Below are 17997 nucleotides of genomic sequence, written 5' to 3'. Positions count from 1 at the left end.
GTCAATGCGAACTTGTCGAATTTCAGAGCATACTCGTTTTAAATAAGGAATACTGGTAAGTAAAAACCTTTCTCTTGTATGGGGGTTATGCGTAAAAGTGGACCGATTTGAATTAAACAAGGACCAAGAGTACACATACTTTTGTGGGACTATGACCAATATGAATAAAGATCTTAAGGGAAATGGTCTAAGCTTTCTTTTGAGCAAAAAAAAAAAAAAAAACACAAACGTCCATTTAGAAAAAAAAAAGTAAGAAGTATAGTCGGGCGTGGCCGACCATATGATACCCTACACCATTTATGAATATTATATGTGATTTATTTTTCATAATAAAGCATTTATCTTCAATATTCCATTGTTCCGATACATTTAAGCAATTTATGGATGAAAAACTAATTTTCTGAAAGAGGATTTATATGGGGGCTAGGGGCAAATATGGACCAAGCCCGATAAAATTTTGTGAATATATTATATTTACATAATATTTTATTGTGCTGAATTTCATCGTGATATTTGTGTTTATAAGTTAATTTGGGACATTCAAGTAATTTTCTGAAGAGGACTTTGTATGGGAGCTAGGGTCAAATGGGGCCCGATCTTTATGAAATTTGGCAGGGTCACCAAGACTTCAATAAAACTTAGTTGTGCCGTATTTTATCGATATATCTGTATATTTAACATATTTATGAGCTCAGAAGCCCTTTTCGGGGGGTTCTGTTCTATGGGGGCTAGGTGAAATAATGGACCGATTTCAACCATTTTCAATAGGCTTCGTCCTTGGGTCAAATAAAACGTGCGTGCAAAATTTCATCCAATTATCTTGAAAATGCGACCTGTACCTTGCGCACTAGGTTTACATGGACAGCCAGCCAGCCAGCCAGACGGACGGACGGACATAGCTTAATCGACTCAGAAAACGATTCTAAGCCGATTGGTATACTTTAAGGTCTAGGACGAATATTTTTGTATGTTACAAACATCAGCACAAATCCAATATACCCTCCCCACTAAAGTGGTGTAGGGTGTAAATAGGGGAACATTAAGTGACAATATTAAAATAAATTTTCTGTTGGAGTCCTACTCGCATAAATGTATATACATAAGAATGTAACAATTTAAATTTTTTTGAAAAATTTTAAAATTTTCGAGATTTGTGAACTAGCACAAATATTTCAAAGATGATAAGATATAAACATTTCATAACATTATTTTGAGTGAAATATGAAAAAATCTTGCTCAAAATATTAACAGGAAAACAGGAAAAAATTTTGAGAAACTATATCTTAGAATGAACTAAACTTTCTGTGGGAACATTAATAACTTATTTATCCTCCATACAAACGGGCAACCCAAATGTATATATGTATGTATTTGTACGCATGTACATAATGTGGTCGACCATTAAACTATTCCACAAAGTAAAAGTTTTATATAAATTTCCAAAAGAAATGTAACCTTATTTTCTTTTTCTTTACTTATTATTTCTTTCATATATTTGTTGTTTTTTATTCTTGATATTTGTTGAGAATGTTTTTACTTTTTAATGCATTGCGGCATTAACGTTTTTAAGTTCTGTGTAAGTACTTCTGTGGTACAATCTCTCTAAGGAGGCTAAAATAGAATGACGGAAAGAAGAATAATAGACCCAAAAATATAAAATAGGATATACAAACCATTAGTTATTATGCAGTCGTCGTTCTTTTCTATAATTTTCCTTTTTCTTATTTTTATTTTTAAAATAACTTACAAAATACAAAAATACATACGTACAATTTCATATATATATATATATATATATATATATATATATATATATACATAAAAATAACAAGACACATTAAATTCCAAAGGAAACACTTTATAAAATAAATGATGACAACATTGGGAGAGGTGTAACAAATTAAATTAAAATATAAGTAGAAAATAATGTACTCCTATCTAAAAATAGTATGGCACCATTAATATAAAGCCAATCACTGTTGCCAGATAATGAGTAGATTTAAAATTTTGTGAATAAAGGAGAGGCTAGACAGTGGAAAGGGAGAAGAACCGCCATCTTACGCCAAAGTTGCTAGAAGAAGACACCGGGACGATCTCTGCTATGCAGTTTACGAAGCCGGTAATCCGACAGTCAAAATTCCAATAGACGAACAGAGTAAAATAAAAGACCTAGTCAACAATAAGATAATGGACCACGCAATCGCTTCAAAGGGCAAACAACCATAGCGAGCTTGAGCTGCGAGTTCAGCATGGGCGTGATGTTGATGAGGTTGGCATCTCAGCATGTGTTAGCACCCTAAATAACTTGGTGGAAAGTATCCTTCCTCCGGGACGAGCGCTAAGCTGGGACTGGCAAAGAGCAGCGAGCTTCCGGTGTTTGTAATAGGTATCGAGGAGGAAATCTATGGCTAGTCTTGCCAAGAATAAAGACAGGGCTTACTTCGCCTCTAAAGCTGTCATATTCAAAATTGGAAAGATGCCGATTAGAGGGCTGACAATAAAAAACCTAAGATCACAGCATCAGTAACCACTACTGATAACGCTGAGGAGTCAAATCCTAAAAGCGAGGCTGTTACCACTAACTAGCCAAAAGAAAGTGCAGCTGCCATTTCCAAAATTGGGATGGCACCGATTGAAAGTGCTGTCAAAACCGGTCCCGATAAGGACACTAAAACACCTAAGACGGTACCCAAAGCATCATTAGCAAGTACTGGTAGCTTTGAGGAATCAAATCCTGGAAGCGAGGAGGAAATCACTCATTCGCCCGAAGACAGAACATCAGTGCTTTCCAAAATTGGAAAGGTTAGATGAAAAAGATTACTATTCCTATGCCTGATAAGGAGACCCCAGTGCCATCAATAGAATCCACTGCATTAATAGCCACTTCAGGCAACCCGGAGGAGTCAAATCCAACGAGCGAGGAGCTGATCACCAACTCGCTGGAAAACAGTTTAAATCGATGACAATGATTGAGGTTATCCAACTAAACCTCCATCGGAGCGAGACGGCTTCCAATGCTCTGATGGCTAAAATTAACACAGTTAAGATACATATAGCTTTAATCCAGGAACCTTGGACGATTCGCAACAAGGTTTCTGGATTAAATCCGTAATTTCCAACTTTTCTACGCTGATATAGGGTCTCGTCCGAGAACATGTATCTTATGTCACAAGAACTTATGTTTTCTCCTCTCAACAGGATTATCCACATCGGATGTTCAGTATTGGAGAGTTTCGGACGATCACTCCTTTTCTGATTGTTCGAAAAGCCAAAGGAGACTCCCGGAAACTTTTCTGTGAACAGGTAGACAGCATAAATGTCTAATTCCAACCGGAATCTGTGGTCGATGACACGGGCAGGAGGATATGGAGGAGACAATGAAACTCCCAATGGACTATCATTTCCCACCCGGTATATCGAATAACATAGATGAACCGATATTGGAGGAAGGGGAGGCTAACACGGAAATTGTAATTACATCTGATATATTTAAAATTACTTGTGTAGATGAGCTGAGGATGCTCTGAATACGGCCTTGAGCTGGGCTCAACCTTGAGGCCTCAATGTTAACCCGGCGAAGACAGAAATCTGTCTTTTTACGAGAAAGATAAAAATTTCTACGTATAGTGAACCCTGCTTCCTGGGCAAGATGATACCGGTGACAGACAAAGTTAAATACTTAGGTGTAATTCTCGACCGGAAATTAAAATGGATAGGATCAACAAGGCACATCGGTGCTGGGCGATATGTAGGAGAACTATAGATATGAAATGGGGTCTTAAGTCCTACTATGAGAAATTGGCTTTATTAAAGTTTAATTAGAGCAGTTCTATCTCATGCTTCAATAATCTGGTGGACTGCTTTGGACAAAAAGTGTAATATCCAACTACTACAGGGAGTTCAGCGTATATGCTGCTTGGGTATATGTAAGTGGTGCCATGTGTACTACTTCAACAAAATCTCTGGAAACGTTGCTAGATATTCCACCCATTGAAACATATTTAAGATATGAGGGGACGCTTACAGCCGAACGTCTCTTTGCTTTAGGCGAACTGGCCAAAAGCGGTTATAGGACATGTCATCAATGTATACTGGACACGTTGGAAGGTTATACACAATCATTGGACGTGCCTGATCGCATACCAGACACAGAATGTGTCGGAAACTTTGAAACGCTGATCCCATATATAATGTCTTGGTCAAGCGGAAAACTAGAGCAAATACCATTAGGAATCCGTTGTTACACGGATGGCTCTAAATTGGGAGATAAAGTGGGCCTGGGGTTCTATATTGAAGACCCAGAAACAAAAATATACCACCGTTTACCTAATCATAATACAAGCTTCCAGGCAGAAGTCCGAGCAATAACGGAATGTGCAAATTGGATTAGAATAAATATGGCGCTTACAGCCCTTAATATATTGGCCTAGGTGTATTTCTTTGGACTTGATGTACTACACATCCTCTTATCAACCTAACCTAACCTAACCTAAGTGTAATCGGGAGTAGCCGACCCTAAACTAGTTATGAGTATGATTAATTTTACCCTTGTTAAAAATTTCACAAAATGTTTCGCAATTTTGTGAAATTGTAGCTTGTTTTTGCAGCAATGATAATAATGCTGTAATAATTTTTTATTTTTTTATATTTATTGTGTATTTTGTGTAATATGTATAACGTACGTATGTATGTGTGAATGTAAACGTAATGTTTACAATTAATCACTACTAAATAGTTGTAAAAAACAAAATAATCGAAATACCCGCATTAATTTCGATTTCCATCAAATATTACAAATTACAATTTTTATTTACTTTTTTATATACATAGCAACATACATACATAAATACATAGATTCTTATAATCAAACAAACAAATAATACTTACACATAAATAATGTTTAATTAATTGTCAAATCAAATAAATAAAATTCAATTTGTAAAAGTCATTCGCAACTTTCAGTAACAAGAGTAATAAACGATTCTTCAATTCTTAGCGAATAAAATTATAGCAAGAAAGTAAATACTTATTTACGTTTATACAAAAGAAAAATAAAAAAATCTTGAAATAAATGAAAAATGTCACTTACATTAACCCACCATAGAAACTCCAAATTAAAAAAAGAAAAAACTAAACGTCATTCATTTGAAATAATTCATTAAATAAATATAAGTTGACAAGCAAATAAATTTATGTATAGATATACATACATAAGTCAATATCATTATCGTTGTCATCGTCCTCATCATCATTCTTTTCATAATACATATGACATTTTAATAGTCGTGCCGAGCACAGAAAAGTACAAACTTGGAACCGATACATACATATTATGATGATGAGGATAATCTTGTGAGAAAGCAATGAAAATGTACCCTGCTCACTGTGTTGACATTAATCATGCATACGCAAATATTTCTTATGTCCAATTTCATTTCATGTTCTTAACAAACACAACCGTAACAGATTAGTATCCTTAAAATATTCGGTAAATAACCGTTAAGGCACAACGATAATGCGGGAATAAATTGAAGACCAATTTGAAAAGTATGTATGAGAGCATCTGTAAATCACATCTAAACTCTTCATAATGAAGTGAAAAAAGTATTCAGTATAAACAAATAATTTGCATATAAATTGGACATAAAAATAAAAAAATAATAAACGGAAACCAAATGGAATGAAAACGAATTATAATTATCATACAACCAAATTTTTTATGACACATAATAGATTTACTTTTAAAATGATTTAACAAAATGTATATTTTAATTTTAATTTTAAGAAGTGGTTCATTCCTGACAATGTGTAAATTTATAGTATTTATTTTCATACAACATCAACATCAACAAATATGAAACTACAATATTGAGTATTAAAACGTTTCAAATGAAAAATATTATGAAATTTGAAAAAATTCGTATCATTTAGGAACGTATTCTTAAATATTTTTACTAAAGACTATAGTCAATGAATGCTGATCATAATATTTATGCTGAAACTTTTTTCTGTGTGTTTTTGTAAAGGTTGTTATGAAAAATGAATAAGAAAGCAGAAAAACTAGAAAAAGCCAAAAGTTAAAACATACATTTTGATGCTAAATGATAAATAAAAAGGCTAAATTTAACCTTAAAAAGGTTAACCTGGCAACACTGCTTACTAGACAGGACAAGAAACGCAGGATTGAGAAGAAACTTGGATGAAATATTGGACCTAGCTCAATTCTGAATTCATTTTCGGATTCAACATAAGTTTTAGTTTTGAAAATAAAATTTCCGTCACCCTTGATTAATTTTACCCTTGTTCAAAATTTCACAAAATGTTTCGCGATTTTGTAAAATTGTACCTTGTTTTTGTAGCAGTGATAATAATGCTGTAATAATTTTTTATTTTTTTTATATTTATTGTGTCTTTTGTGTAATATGTATTACGTACGTATGTATGAATGTAAATGTAATTTTTACAATTAATCACAACTAAATAGTTGGTAAAAAAGAACGAAATACCCGCATTCATTTTTCCATCAAGTATTACAAATTACAATTTATGATCTTATGATCTCGAGATAATACCACAAATTTCTCAAAATAAAAACATTTCCGGAATTTACTGAATCTAAAAATGGTTCCATAATTGAGCTTGGTCCAATATTTCATTAAAATTTCTGGACAAAAATTTTGAAACAATTTTCCCACAAAATTCCATTTTCTGACTTAATTTTCCTAAATTTACTTTGTATGTATGATGGTTCTTGTCTTAAATACTATGAATACTGAAATTTTACATTTCAGATTAAAACCTGTACTGAATCTGAAAATGAGTTTCAGAATTGAGCTAGATTTAATATTTCTCCAAATTTCCTTATAAAAATCGGAACCCATTTTACCAACCCAGAAATTCTATTTTCTCGCTTAATTTTCCTAAATGTCTTCTTGTCTTGACTAATTTTAGTACTTACTAGCCTAGACAAGAACTGGTGTGAAATGAAATTTCGTTGGAAAATTGTTCTGAATTTTCTTTCAGAAATTTTGATGAAATATTGGACCTACCTCATTTCTGAATTCATTTTCAAATTCAGCATAGGGCTTAGTCTTGAATACAAAATTTGAGCCACCCGCGACCTCAAGATCTCTAGATAATAGCACAAATTGCTTAAAACAAAAAATTTCGGGAATTTAGATGAAATATTGGTCCCATTCATCATGGGGATTTACCCCAGACCCACTTTGCCATCCGTATAGCAACGGATTCCTACTGGTATTTGCTCTAATGTTCATGCGTGACCGCATAGGTCACGCACGTCCGATGATTGCGTGTAGCCTTCCAATGTGTCCAGTATATATTGATAACGTGTCCTATAACCGCTTTTGGCCATTTCGGCCAAAGTTTTGGGTCGTTCGGCTGTAAGTACCGCCTCTTATCTTATTATTGAATGTAAGGAATATCCAGCCTTGGTTGACGTAGTACTCATGGTACAACTTATACCCAAGTAGTAGTTTGATATTACACTTTGTTCAAATAAGTCCACCAGATTATTGAAGCATAAGCTAGAATTGGCCTAATTTATAAAACTTTTATAATGACGCGCTCGTTAGGAAAATTAAGTGTTATCGAGTTTAAGTTCTGAGTTTTCATTTATTTGACAGTCACATTCAGCTCGACAGCGCTTGCTGACTAGCCTATTAAAAGTTAGAAATGTATGTACCTCTTTTTTATTTTCCATACCACTGTGCACTACATAATGTACTTTATTATTTATGTTCAAATAAAAATACCAGCGAACATAAAAAAGAAGGATAAAAAGTGAAAGTGAATATTTCTTGCAATTTAGTCGCAGTTTATTATGAAAAAAAGCTTTATTTTAACGACATATATATGGGTCTTTTCGTGTCAAGTGACCCATCTTTTAAAATCGATGTCTTCCAATTTTGATAAAATTTGCACCAAGGTTAGTACTATTGAATAAGTAGGCCTATCTGAGCTCCTTTGGACAATTTTTGCTAGGATCAATTGGTGAAAAGTTACCCTCATAATGAATAAAACCCTGTATGACGAAAATGTCCAACTTTGACCCCCTCTAATTCCGGACCGATAGAGCTAAAAATTTGTGTCTGGCCTTCTCTCTAACCATGGTGCAAGTTTTATCAAGATGGATTTTTTGAGTTGGTCACTTGATATGAAATTTCCTATAAACATATGTTTTTTAATTACTTTAAAATAAAATAATCATGTATACATAAATTTAAGTTTATAAATCTTGACTTGTTTTTATTTTCAGAACTTAAAGCCACAATAATTGGTCCTACAGATTTGTACGTCAAAAGTGGCAGTGACATAAATTTAACATGTAAAATAATACAGGGCCCTCATGAACTGGGCAATATATTTTGGTATAAAGGTAAGAAGTTTTAAGCATGTACTCAAAGAAAACAGCAAAAATTAATGCATTTTTAATTAATCCATTTGAATGATTTGTTTTCAAATTTTAAACATCCAATTACTTAATTAAAATATGTTTTTGAGTTTCGAATTATTCCGTTTCTGTTGGTAGCCAAAAATTTATTTGAGTATATTGTGTAGCACTTATAAATAAGTTTATGTAATTAACTTTTTTTATTTTTTTTTTTTTTCATTTTACATTTTTAATTAAATAAATTTATTTCCAACAATGTTCATTGTAAATATACACATGTATAATATTATTATATAAAATATGTATACATACGTATCGCACATTTAGTACATGACTGACATAAGTCAAAAAAAAATCATTTCGCCAAAAACGGCTTTGATTGTTTGATGACATTTCACTATTTCTTAAATAACTTATTAGCAAATAATGGAATTTGAGAAATTAAATCAAATTTAGGTTAATATGTAAATGTAAAATAAAAATAGATCTAATTATATGAAAGACTTTAGAATTACGCATATTATTTAGTTCTCAGTTGTAAAAAATAGAATTTCGAGTTATATTAGTCTTATAGTAATATTTTTTATGACGTTGTTGCTGGCTGATATTTAACACATATTCATGATATATACCAGCATTGATGTTCATTGCGGACAGCGACACCGCCAACACACAAACCTAAAATGTTTAATTCACAAAAAAAAAAAAAAAAATAAAAAAATAAACAAATATAAAGTCCTTCCATCTCAATGTCACCTCCTGTGAGCACTTTTCTACATTTTCTACATTAAAAATGTGTTAATTTAATTGTGGTTTACTTCAGTTTAATGTTTTTCTTTTTCATTTCTTTATTTTAATTATTGTTTTTGTGGAGTATCACTATTCTGATTTTTAAATTTTTTTTTCTACTTTTTTTCAAGGATCTGAAATAATTGACATGACTACAAATCAAAATGAAATTGATAGTGGGACAAGGATAACAGTTGAAAACGATTGGTCGGATGGTCTTACTTCAAGGTAAGTGATATTTGCTTTGCTGAATTTAATTAATTATGTACAAATAAAAAGGAATATCATAGATACTCACGATTTATAAAATAAATTAAATATTATTTTTTTAAATACAGTGCCTATGTTTTGTATTTTTCGAATTGACAAAAAATTTTTAAAATTTAATACAAATAATTTTACTTATATTTTAATGTGTTTTTCAAAACTATTAAAATCTCACTGCTAAAAAGTCAAAGACTATTATATTTTAAAGTTTCTTCTCGATTCGAAAAATACAGAACAAAGGCACTATTTTATTTAAAAAAATTAATTTTCATGCTTTTACTACGAGCAATTCTTAGGAATTGAATATATTTTGAAAACATTTACACTTTACAAGTTGTTCAAAAAATTTTAAATGAAATTATTTCATTAGGACATTTACACAGGAAAATCTAATTAGTAGGACTGTGTTCATATTGTTAATTATAAAGCATTTGTCAACTATATTAACAATTCCGTTTATAATTTTCAGATTGAAAGTAAGAAGAGCCTCATCCAGTGACACTGGCAATTACACTTGTGTACCGACGATAGCAAAATCATCGAGTGTATATGTCCATGTAATTATAGGTAAGTTGTGTATCTCCATAATATATATTAAGTAATTTTAATAATCTTATTAAAAGGTTTAAAGAATATGAACAAACCATAATTAATTATTCCGGTTGGTAATATTATTTAGCATGAATATAGTACATATGTACATATGTTTAAGAAACTACAGTACAAATAACTTCAAATATTGAAAACTTATTTTATAGATATTTAATTTTAATTCAGCTTTAAACTTTTCCAATATTTTTGACACACATTCATATACATACAAATAATATCCACACTTTGAATCGTGAGACACACACCTTCATAACCAGACTCAACTGTCCTATTCTATTCCATTCTATTATAATTCTCTATATTTATAGTTTCTGTTTAGCCAAGTGGAAATTTGTGATAACAAAATATTTTACTATATTTGTATGAACAATTTTTATTTAAAATTAAAAAATATATCCATATATTATATAAGTAGAATAAACTTTGTTCAAAACGTAAAATAAACAACGAAGTTATTTAAACTGATAATAACAGGTCAACTAACACAGAACTTGTAAAATAAATGTAGGAGAAAGTAAACCCTTCTCAATAGAAGAATGAACATGGCTATCAAAGGACCTTCACATATACCTAGAATGAACTAAATAAAAAACACTTAGACAATGACTAGAAATGTTTTTGTTAATAACACAATAATGTAACATTCGTATGTTTTAGGGCGTAAATAAATTAAAATGAAAATTATTTCATTGAATAATAGGACAATTTATTTTATTATCAAACATGTAAGAATATATAGATGATCATGGCCGACCAAAGTGTGGATTATTTTTTTAATAATAAAGCATTTAATTTGTTTTTTACCTTAATTCCGAAATATTATGACAATTTGTTGACCAAAAAAAGTTATATGGGGGCAAGGGTAAAAATGAGCCTATCCTTATACGTTTTGGTAAACGGATTTACGTCTACATTAAGGTTAGTTATTCAGAATTTCATGGTGATATTAGTGTTTATAAGTTAATTTTGACTTTCAAGTCACTTTGTATGGGGGCTAGAGCCAACTTATATTCAAAAATCTATTAAAACAATGATTGAAAAAATTAAAATATTAATCAAACACAAACTCTATCATTTAAAAAATTTTAATATATTTGTTTAATATTATTTGTCGATATTTTATGAAATAATGGTTTGAATTAGCCATTTTTATTAAATTTCAGTTGACCACTGTAAGAAAGATCTTCATTTAAAATGGACCAATATTGACAATTAAAAATAATATTAATAAAAAAAATACTCATTCAATACGAATTTACACCATATCTGTACATGTAAGAGAGTAATATTTCTTATTCTCACTTTCATATATATTAATTAAAAACCAGTTTTCTCAGGTCATTTTGGTGCAAAAACCTATAATATAAAACAACAAATTTACAGAATTTTTAATAGTAATCAACATGTTTAGGTCAAACAATAACACTTGTTTATATCAAAAATTGCCGATTTCGATTTTTGATACTGGAGCGGTTATCCGTTTTCTGTCCGTTTTGATAAGGATAAAATAAATGTAAAATAAGAAAAAATAAAATTAGGAGTCTGATAACGAAAATTGGATTATTTATTTAAGTTAAACATTACTCAGAACTTATACTAATTTTAAAATTAAATTATACTTTTTTATTTAAGGCGAACATCCAGCTGCAATGCAACATAATTCCAGCAACATGAATAATGCCAACTTTTACACAACCTTTTGTTGCATGTTATTCACTATTCTAACATGTTGTTTACAAAACTTTATGTGCACCAGCAGAAGCAAAACAATTAAAACCACAATAACCATATTGGCAATGAAGAAATCATCAACAAGTAATGCATCATTATCAATGGTAAATGCAACATCAACATATGCATCAGCGTCAACATCAATGTCAGCTACAAAAACAGTAGTACAAAATACGAAAAGAATATCTACTGTTGCTAAAATGGCACAATCTAAACAATACATTTTACCTGTGTTATCATTCAAAGAAATAAGAACAATTCCATCGTCAGCATTATTTGATACCAACGGAACAACATTACCAACAACTGCTATGTTAGCAACTATGTGCAGGAAAGCACCGCATTTGAGTTGCAATGGCAGAATCTCTAGATGAAAGATTAAAGTTTATGATGAACAAAGTTCAAGACAACCCAGATTTCTTTAAAAAAACAACAAAACAAAACCAAGTAGATTGTTAAGGTGGTGTTTTTTCATGTTTTAATTCATTCCATATACTTTTCTATGATTCAATTTTTTACGACAGACATGAGTTTTAAAATACAAGTAGTACACGTATCTTGGAAGAACACAAAAAATACAATACATAAAGTTTAAGTTCTTTTTATATGGCAGAAAAACAAAATAAATAAAATAAAATTATAATAATATTAAGATGGAATCGTAAAGGAAAATGGGAAGAATGTAAAAGGCTTTGTGGAATAACGTACATACATCTGTGAGTATGGATGGGTGAGCAAAATGTATACAAATTAATGAAACTGAACGAATGAAATGATGGAACAAAAGATTTCATTGTTGTTCTCATTTTTTAGCAACTCAAAGAATGAGAAAGTGGTAATTAATCTTTTGTGCAAAGAATAAGTCAGTCAGCGAATCAGTTAATCAGTGAGTTAGTTTAAGATGCTCTTACAAGGAAGTAGTTTTGTAAATTATATAGAAATCATCACAATGATGTAACAAATATTAAAAATTAACCAAAAAAGTACGAATATTATAAAATTTTACGTTTTGTTTCTCCGCATGTTTTTTTATCTTATTTAATATTTAAATTGTAGTTTTTATAAAAATATTTAAAAGTTCAATATAATGTTACATAGATTATAAATCAAATATCTGTTTATATTTTTATTTCATATTGCAAAAAAAAAATCTTCGAATAAATTTGAACAATAATTTTTTAATATTTTTCATAATAAAGGGACAACTTTAAAAAATGATTTGTTGAAATGTGCACCAAGGTTAGTACTATTGGATAGTAGGCCAAATACAAATAGGCCAGGAACTGCTGGAGTTAGAGGGAATCAAAGTTCGAAATTTTGGTCATACAGGATTTTTTCAAATGAGTGTAACTTTTCTAAATTGTCCAAAGGATATCGATTTTTTAAGTTAGGTCACTTTACACGAAATTGCCCATACGTAAATTTCTTTTATAGAAATTAATCTCATTTAAAATAATTTCCAATATTAACATAAAAGTTGCACGAAGTGTAGTTCAACAACAAGTATATGGGAGATTGTGTTTTTTAGATAACTTCTTGTATTTTAAAATATGTACATTAGAGTTGTTATAACTTTTATAAAATTTTTGAAAATTTCAGAACTGCCCTATCCGTTCCATATAGAATATATGTATAGTATAAAAAGCTTGTTGAAACTCTAATATACATACATATGTATATATAATTATAATTTTAAAGCATTAAAAAGTGAAAATAAATATAACAATAAAGAAATCGATTAAAGACTTGTGGCGATAAAAACCCTGCAAAAATTATTCGAGTACATGAACTATTAAAGTAATTGAAAAACTACTCTCCTGTATACATCATTGGAGTACATGATTCGCTTGGTAGACCTATTTAATTAATGCAGGCAGGGATCACGTTTATTTTTTTGAAAACATCATGGTCCATAGCCTGCATTACATGAGACCATGTTGCGGATCGTGTAATCCCATAATTTATGCAAGGGAGTAGTTTTGGAATTACTCCGATGTAATGTGTAATGGATTACGTGGTCCTCACCTAGGACAACACAATGTTAAATGAAGTATGTTTTTTTTTCCATATATTTGAATTAGTTTTGAACCAGTCCTAGTCCTTTGAAGAGTACTAAATTTTTGTAGAGAATATCAAAAAATTGTTTTCACTTGATTTTTTTTTTTTTATAATTTTATAGCAGTAAAATATTAATAACAAAATTAAACTGTACATTTCATAGAAAAAACATTACATATTTTTTAAATTTTTGATTACATTTATGGCAACTTATAGAACCCGATATCTTGCAGCGAAAACAATTTATTGATTTGTCCTTTTTATATTTTATCCTTTCATGTTGAAAGCTTCATCTGATTGATTAAATACAAAATTTCATTTAGGTGAAATAAACTCTGTGTTATTAATTATACATAAAAACATACATAAAATAAACTTTATTTAAAATTATAATTATTATTTTTATTATCAAATTGTACATTTTTTATTTAATACCAACCACGTGCACTGTAAATGATCATAATATAAATTTAAGATTTATTAGTGTCATTTTATAATTAATTAAATAAAATATTTAAAAAATTCCAATAAATAAAAATTATCATACAAATTGCATTTTAAAATTTTGTCAAGTAACAAAGGTGTAAATAAAAACATAATTTAAGGGAAAAAAACAGTGATTTATGAAAAAAACACACACACATACTAATGTTAATTATAAATTTAATACAAGTATAAAATATGTAAACGAAAATATTTGTATTTATTGTATTAATATACAAATTAAATATTTAAGCACAATTATAAAAAGCTGAAAAGAAATATGGTAAAAATGTATATGAAATATGCAAATAACAATAACAATGTTTTACATGCAACAACAAATACAAATAAATTCCAACACTAACTAATCAAATTGTTTATGTTTATAAACATTCACAAATAAGTATTACAATCATTAAAGTATTAATTTAACATAAAAAATGTTGTTTTTTAACATATATTTTAATTTTCCAAACACTTGCAATACATAATAAATGTGATAAATTTCAACGACATTTAATAAGGAAAATGAAACTGCTTTCCAATTTGATGTGCATATGTACATATGTGTGTATGTAGATCCAAAACTTTTTTTCATACTCTTATTGTATCTTTTCCTCCTTCGGAATTATAAAATCTTTTTTCTGTGTGTCGGTCCCAATAATCAAGTGAAAATATGTATTTGTATTTTAAAACTGCACATGTAACACTGCACAACGATCAGATCATTATAAAAGCAGTTATTTGCGATTTTAACAATTTATAAACGGTATAAAGAACTTCCCGATTTTTTAATAAAATTTGGATATGACTAGGACTGTAAGTTTTGATTTGATTGCCATTTCACAGTGTTGCAGAAGGAAAATCTAATTAAACAAACCATTCTGTTGAAATTTTCTATTGTTTGTTAAAGGCATTCTTCACAAAGTTTTTGAATTTATATGTAAGTTTTCTCAAATGTTAATAATAAAAACTCCTTAACTGCCCTAGAAACGCCCTGAAGAGGTGCTCTGTGATTTGACAAATAATAACAATTTGATAAAACTTAAAACTTCATTAAAATTTTTCCTTCATCTTAACCATCTGTTTTTAATAAGATTTCTTTCAACTTAATAAAAATAATTTAAATGATAGGTACGTCTTTCTTATATTAAGGAAACCATATGCAATCACTGTGTTGTAAATCGAATGTAATGAAATCTATAAAACGGGTATCGTGAAATCGAGGGATAAGTATATTTAAAAACATTAACTATTCTGTACAAGTATTTGTATTTTCGATGAAAAATAATTGTTATAATTCGACAGAATTGTATATTTTATTTATTTATTTTGATTTTTTAGACTTTGCATCAAATTTCAAGATCAAATTTTTACTGGCATTTCAAATTAATTTGTATTATATTATAATTAACAAAAATTGTATCATTCAAAAAATTTAAATTTTTATGTAAGTAGTTACTAAAGCACTGCAAAGTAATGCAGATGGAGAGTAGTGGTAATTGAAATGTAAGTTTTTGTGTAGGTTGATGACATTACCAGGTTATTGCTGGATCTATCGTAATTAGATCTATCAACCATAAGGAATTATTGGATAATATGTGATAACCTGATAAATATTTCAATTTATTCTATTAAGCACTACTTTTTAGTTTTCGATATTGAATGATATATTAATGAAAAGGAAACTTTGGCAGCCACTTTGTTTTCCATTTTAGAATTTTTCATATTATTGTTATGTTTGTACATATAAAGATTTTATAGATAATTTTAATGATTTTTACCAGGTGTGGTAATTATTGTTTATAAAATTAAGCATTAAATATAATCATAAATATGCATACATAAATAGTATTATAGTGAAATAATATGATAATTATATTTATACATAAATACATAGATTTAATCTCACATAAATTATGTTATAAACAAGTAGCAACAAATATTTATTAGAATAAATATTAAAAAATCATAATTTGCATTAATAAGTTAGTAATACATAGTAAAACAAAATAAACACTATCACAATAATTGATTAGTACTCGTATATTAATTATAATAAAAATTAAAGTAATTATAATAATAAAGTATTTTAAGTTTAAATATAAATATAAAACACTGTGTATGAAACTAATAATATTAAAAAAGTAAATAACGAAATGAAGAAACAAAATAAACATATATGGTTTAGACAAATTTTAAAAAAACTGTTGTTTTAATATGAATTTTTGTTTATTTGTTAATACATATTTATTTGTAAAAGAACAAAAATTGATTTCTTTAAAAACTTGAAAATATTTCATTATTTTTTTTTTTTTTTTTTTTTTTTGGATACATGATTTTCAAAGTCTTGATTTTATTTTTGTATATATTAATTTTAAAGATCTTACTGTGAACTAATTAGGAAAATTGTTACATTTGAAATTGTAAATAAAGTTTTTGGTCTGAAATGTTGTAATATGCATATGTATAACAATTTATTTTAATATCTTATACTAAGTTGAAGAAATATAATAACGTGAGAATGTAATGTAAAAAATATTAATATTCCTCTCTATCACTATCTTGATTGTCCGATTTCTTTGTCATCGTATTCTTCAACATCATCATCAACATAATCAGACTGATCATCACTTTTGGCATTACCAGTGGTTGCATCCGCCATATAAAGGGCATGTAAATGTCTGTAGTATTCAGCGATCATTTGTTGGTACTGAACCATAGCTAAAGGGTCCATGCCTGAAATTTTGTTGCTTCTGGAGGAAGGATGAGAATTTTCATATGGATGGGGATGTGGAGGGTAGGGATAGTGATCATGTGGAGGGTACGGATACAATGGTGGATGTTGTGGTGGGTAGGGGTATGGGTAATGAGGATATTGCGGTTGTCCATAAGATGGTGGAGAATACCCTTCGACATCGTTAGTGTCGTCTGTGATGTCAGTTTCTGGGTTTATAGGTTTATTAATAATTTGATTCTTACGGCGAATTACAACAACACAATTTATAATGGGAGAATTTGATTCTTTATCCGGAACGTTGTCATTTTCATTTACATCTGGCATCTCTTCAGGTTCATTGTCATTATTTTCAGTATCTTCACCGTCATTTGCAGCTTCGTCATCGATATTTTCTTCTTCATATGGTGTTTGATAATACTGGGAACCATATTGTGGATGTCCATAGTATGATTGCCTGTGGTATGGAGGCCTTCCGTAGTATGAGAATCCCGGGTAGACAACATTAGGTGCTAAGCCAGCGTAACCATTATTATAATCATATTGTCTAGCACCACGCTTACGACGCATGTGGTCTTGAGTTTTAATAACACAAATCGGATAAGTTCTATCCCCTTTTTGTCCCAAACTCTTATTGAGGCTGTCACCAGTAACATTGAATAAAGTATTCCAGCTACTACGTAAGCTATTACTCCAATCCGCCAAGGAACGATGAGTTTCCATAACATCTGTTTCAGGTATAGCGGACTGCTGTTTAGTTAATGCAAGTATGTCCCTGTACTGTTGTTTTGTAATTGGATAGAATTTCAATAACTTTCCATTTGTAGTAGCTAGAATGATTCACAAATAAAATCAACATATTGTCAAAAATGTATACATAATATATACAATTTTAAGAAGAGTATAT

General features: G+C 29.5%; 2 protein-coding genes across 4 annotated transcripts in view; one reads left to right on the top strand and one right to left on the bottom strand.

The window, feature by feature from the left end:
• The first annotated feature begins 7 nt into the window (after window positions 1-7).
• On the top strand, window positions 8-14323 carry LOC119599638. 2 transcript variants are annotated; one of them, XR_005231083.1, is made up of 6 exons: window positions 8-55; window positions 8279-8398; window positions 9334-9430; window positions 9939-10036; window positions 11714-12528; window positions 12626-14323. XR_005231083.1 is itself a non-coding variant. In XM_037949502.1 (5 exons), the coding sequence occupies exons 3-5, from the start codon at window positions 9351-9353 to the stop codon at window positions 12184-12186; spliced, it is 651 nt and encodes a 216-aa protein (XP_037805430.1). In that variant the 5' UTR covers window positions 8-55; window positions 8279-8398; window positions 9334-9350; the 3' UTR covers window positions 12187-14323. The 2 variants fall into 2 exon arrangements, 1 of the variants encoding a protein (XP_037805430.1); XM_037949502.1 differs by having other exon boundaries at window positions 11714-14323.
• Window positions 14324-16694: 2371 nt separating this feature from the next.
• The window catches only part of LOC119599629, an 82983-nt gene continuing 81680 nt past the window's right edge, over window positions 16695-17997 (bottom strand). For both annotated transcript variants that reach the window (XM_037949487.1, XM_037949486.1), the window contains exon 2: window positions 16695-17920. In XM_037949487.1, coding sequence (XP_037805415.1) covers window positions 16914-17813 — 900 coding nt within the window. In that variant the 5' untranslated portion in view covers window positions 17814-17920 and the 3' untranslated portion in view covers window positions 16695-16913. The remainder of the gene's footprint in view (window positions 17921-17997) is intronic.

This window comes from Lucilia sericata, unplaced genomic scaffold, assembly GCF_015586225.1.
Source record: "Lucilia sericata isolate MDLA Ls3-8-SP2 unplaced genomic scaffold, ASM1558622v1 Contig000083F_arrow, whole genome shotgun sequence".
Taxonomy (NCBI): Eukaryota; Metazoa; Arthropoda; class Insecta; order Diptera; family Calliphoridae; genus Lucilia; species Lucilia sericata.
This window is presented reverse-complemented; position numbering and strand designations above follow the sequence as displayed.

What these genes read in the sequence shown, in the direction of transcription:
- LOC119599638 (XM_037949502.1), top strand. Translation starts at nt 9,351, where the DNA reads ATGACTACAAATCAAAATGAAATTGATAGTGGGACAAGGATAACAGTT. An exon ending in TCGGATGGTCTTACTTCAAG is followed by an intron (nt 9,431 to 9,938) that starts GTAAGTGATATT and finishes TATAATTTTCAG; the next exon opens with ATTGAAAGTAAGAAGAGCCT. An exon ending in ATATGTCCATGTAATTATAG is followed by an intron (nt 10,037 to 11,713) that starts GTAAGTTGTGTA and finishes TTTTTATTTAAG; the next exon opens with GCGAACATCCAGCTGCAATG.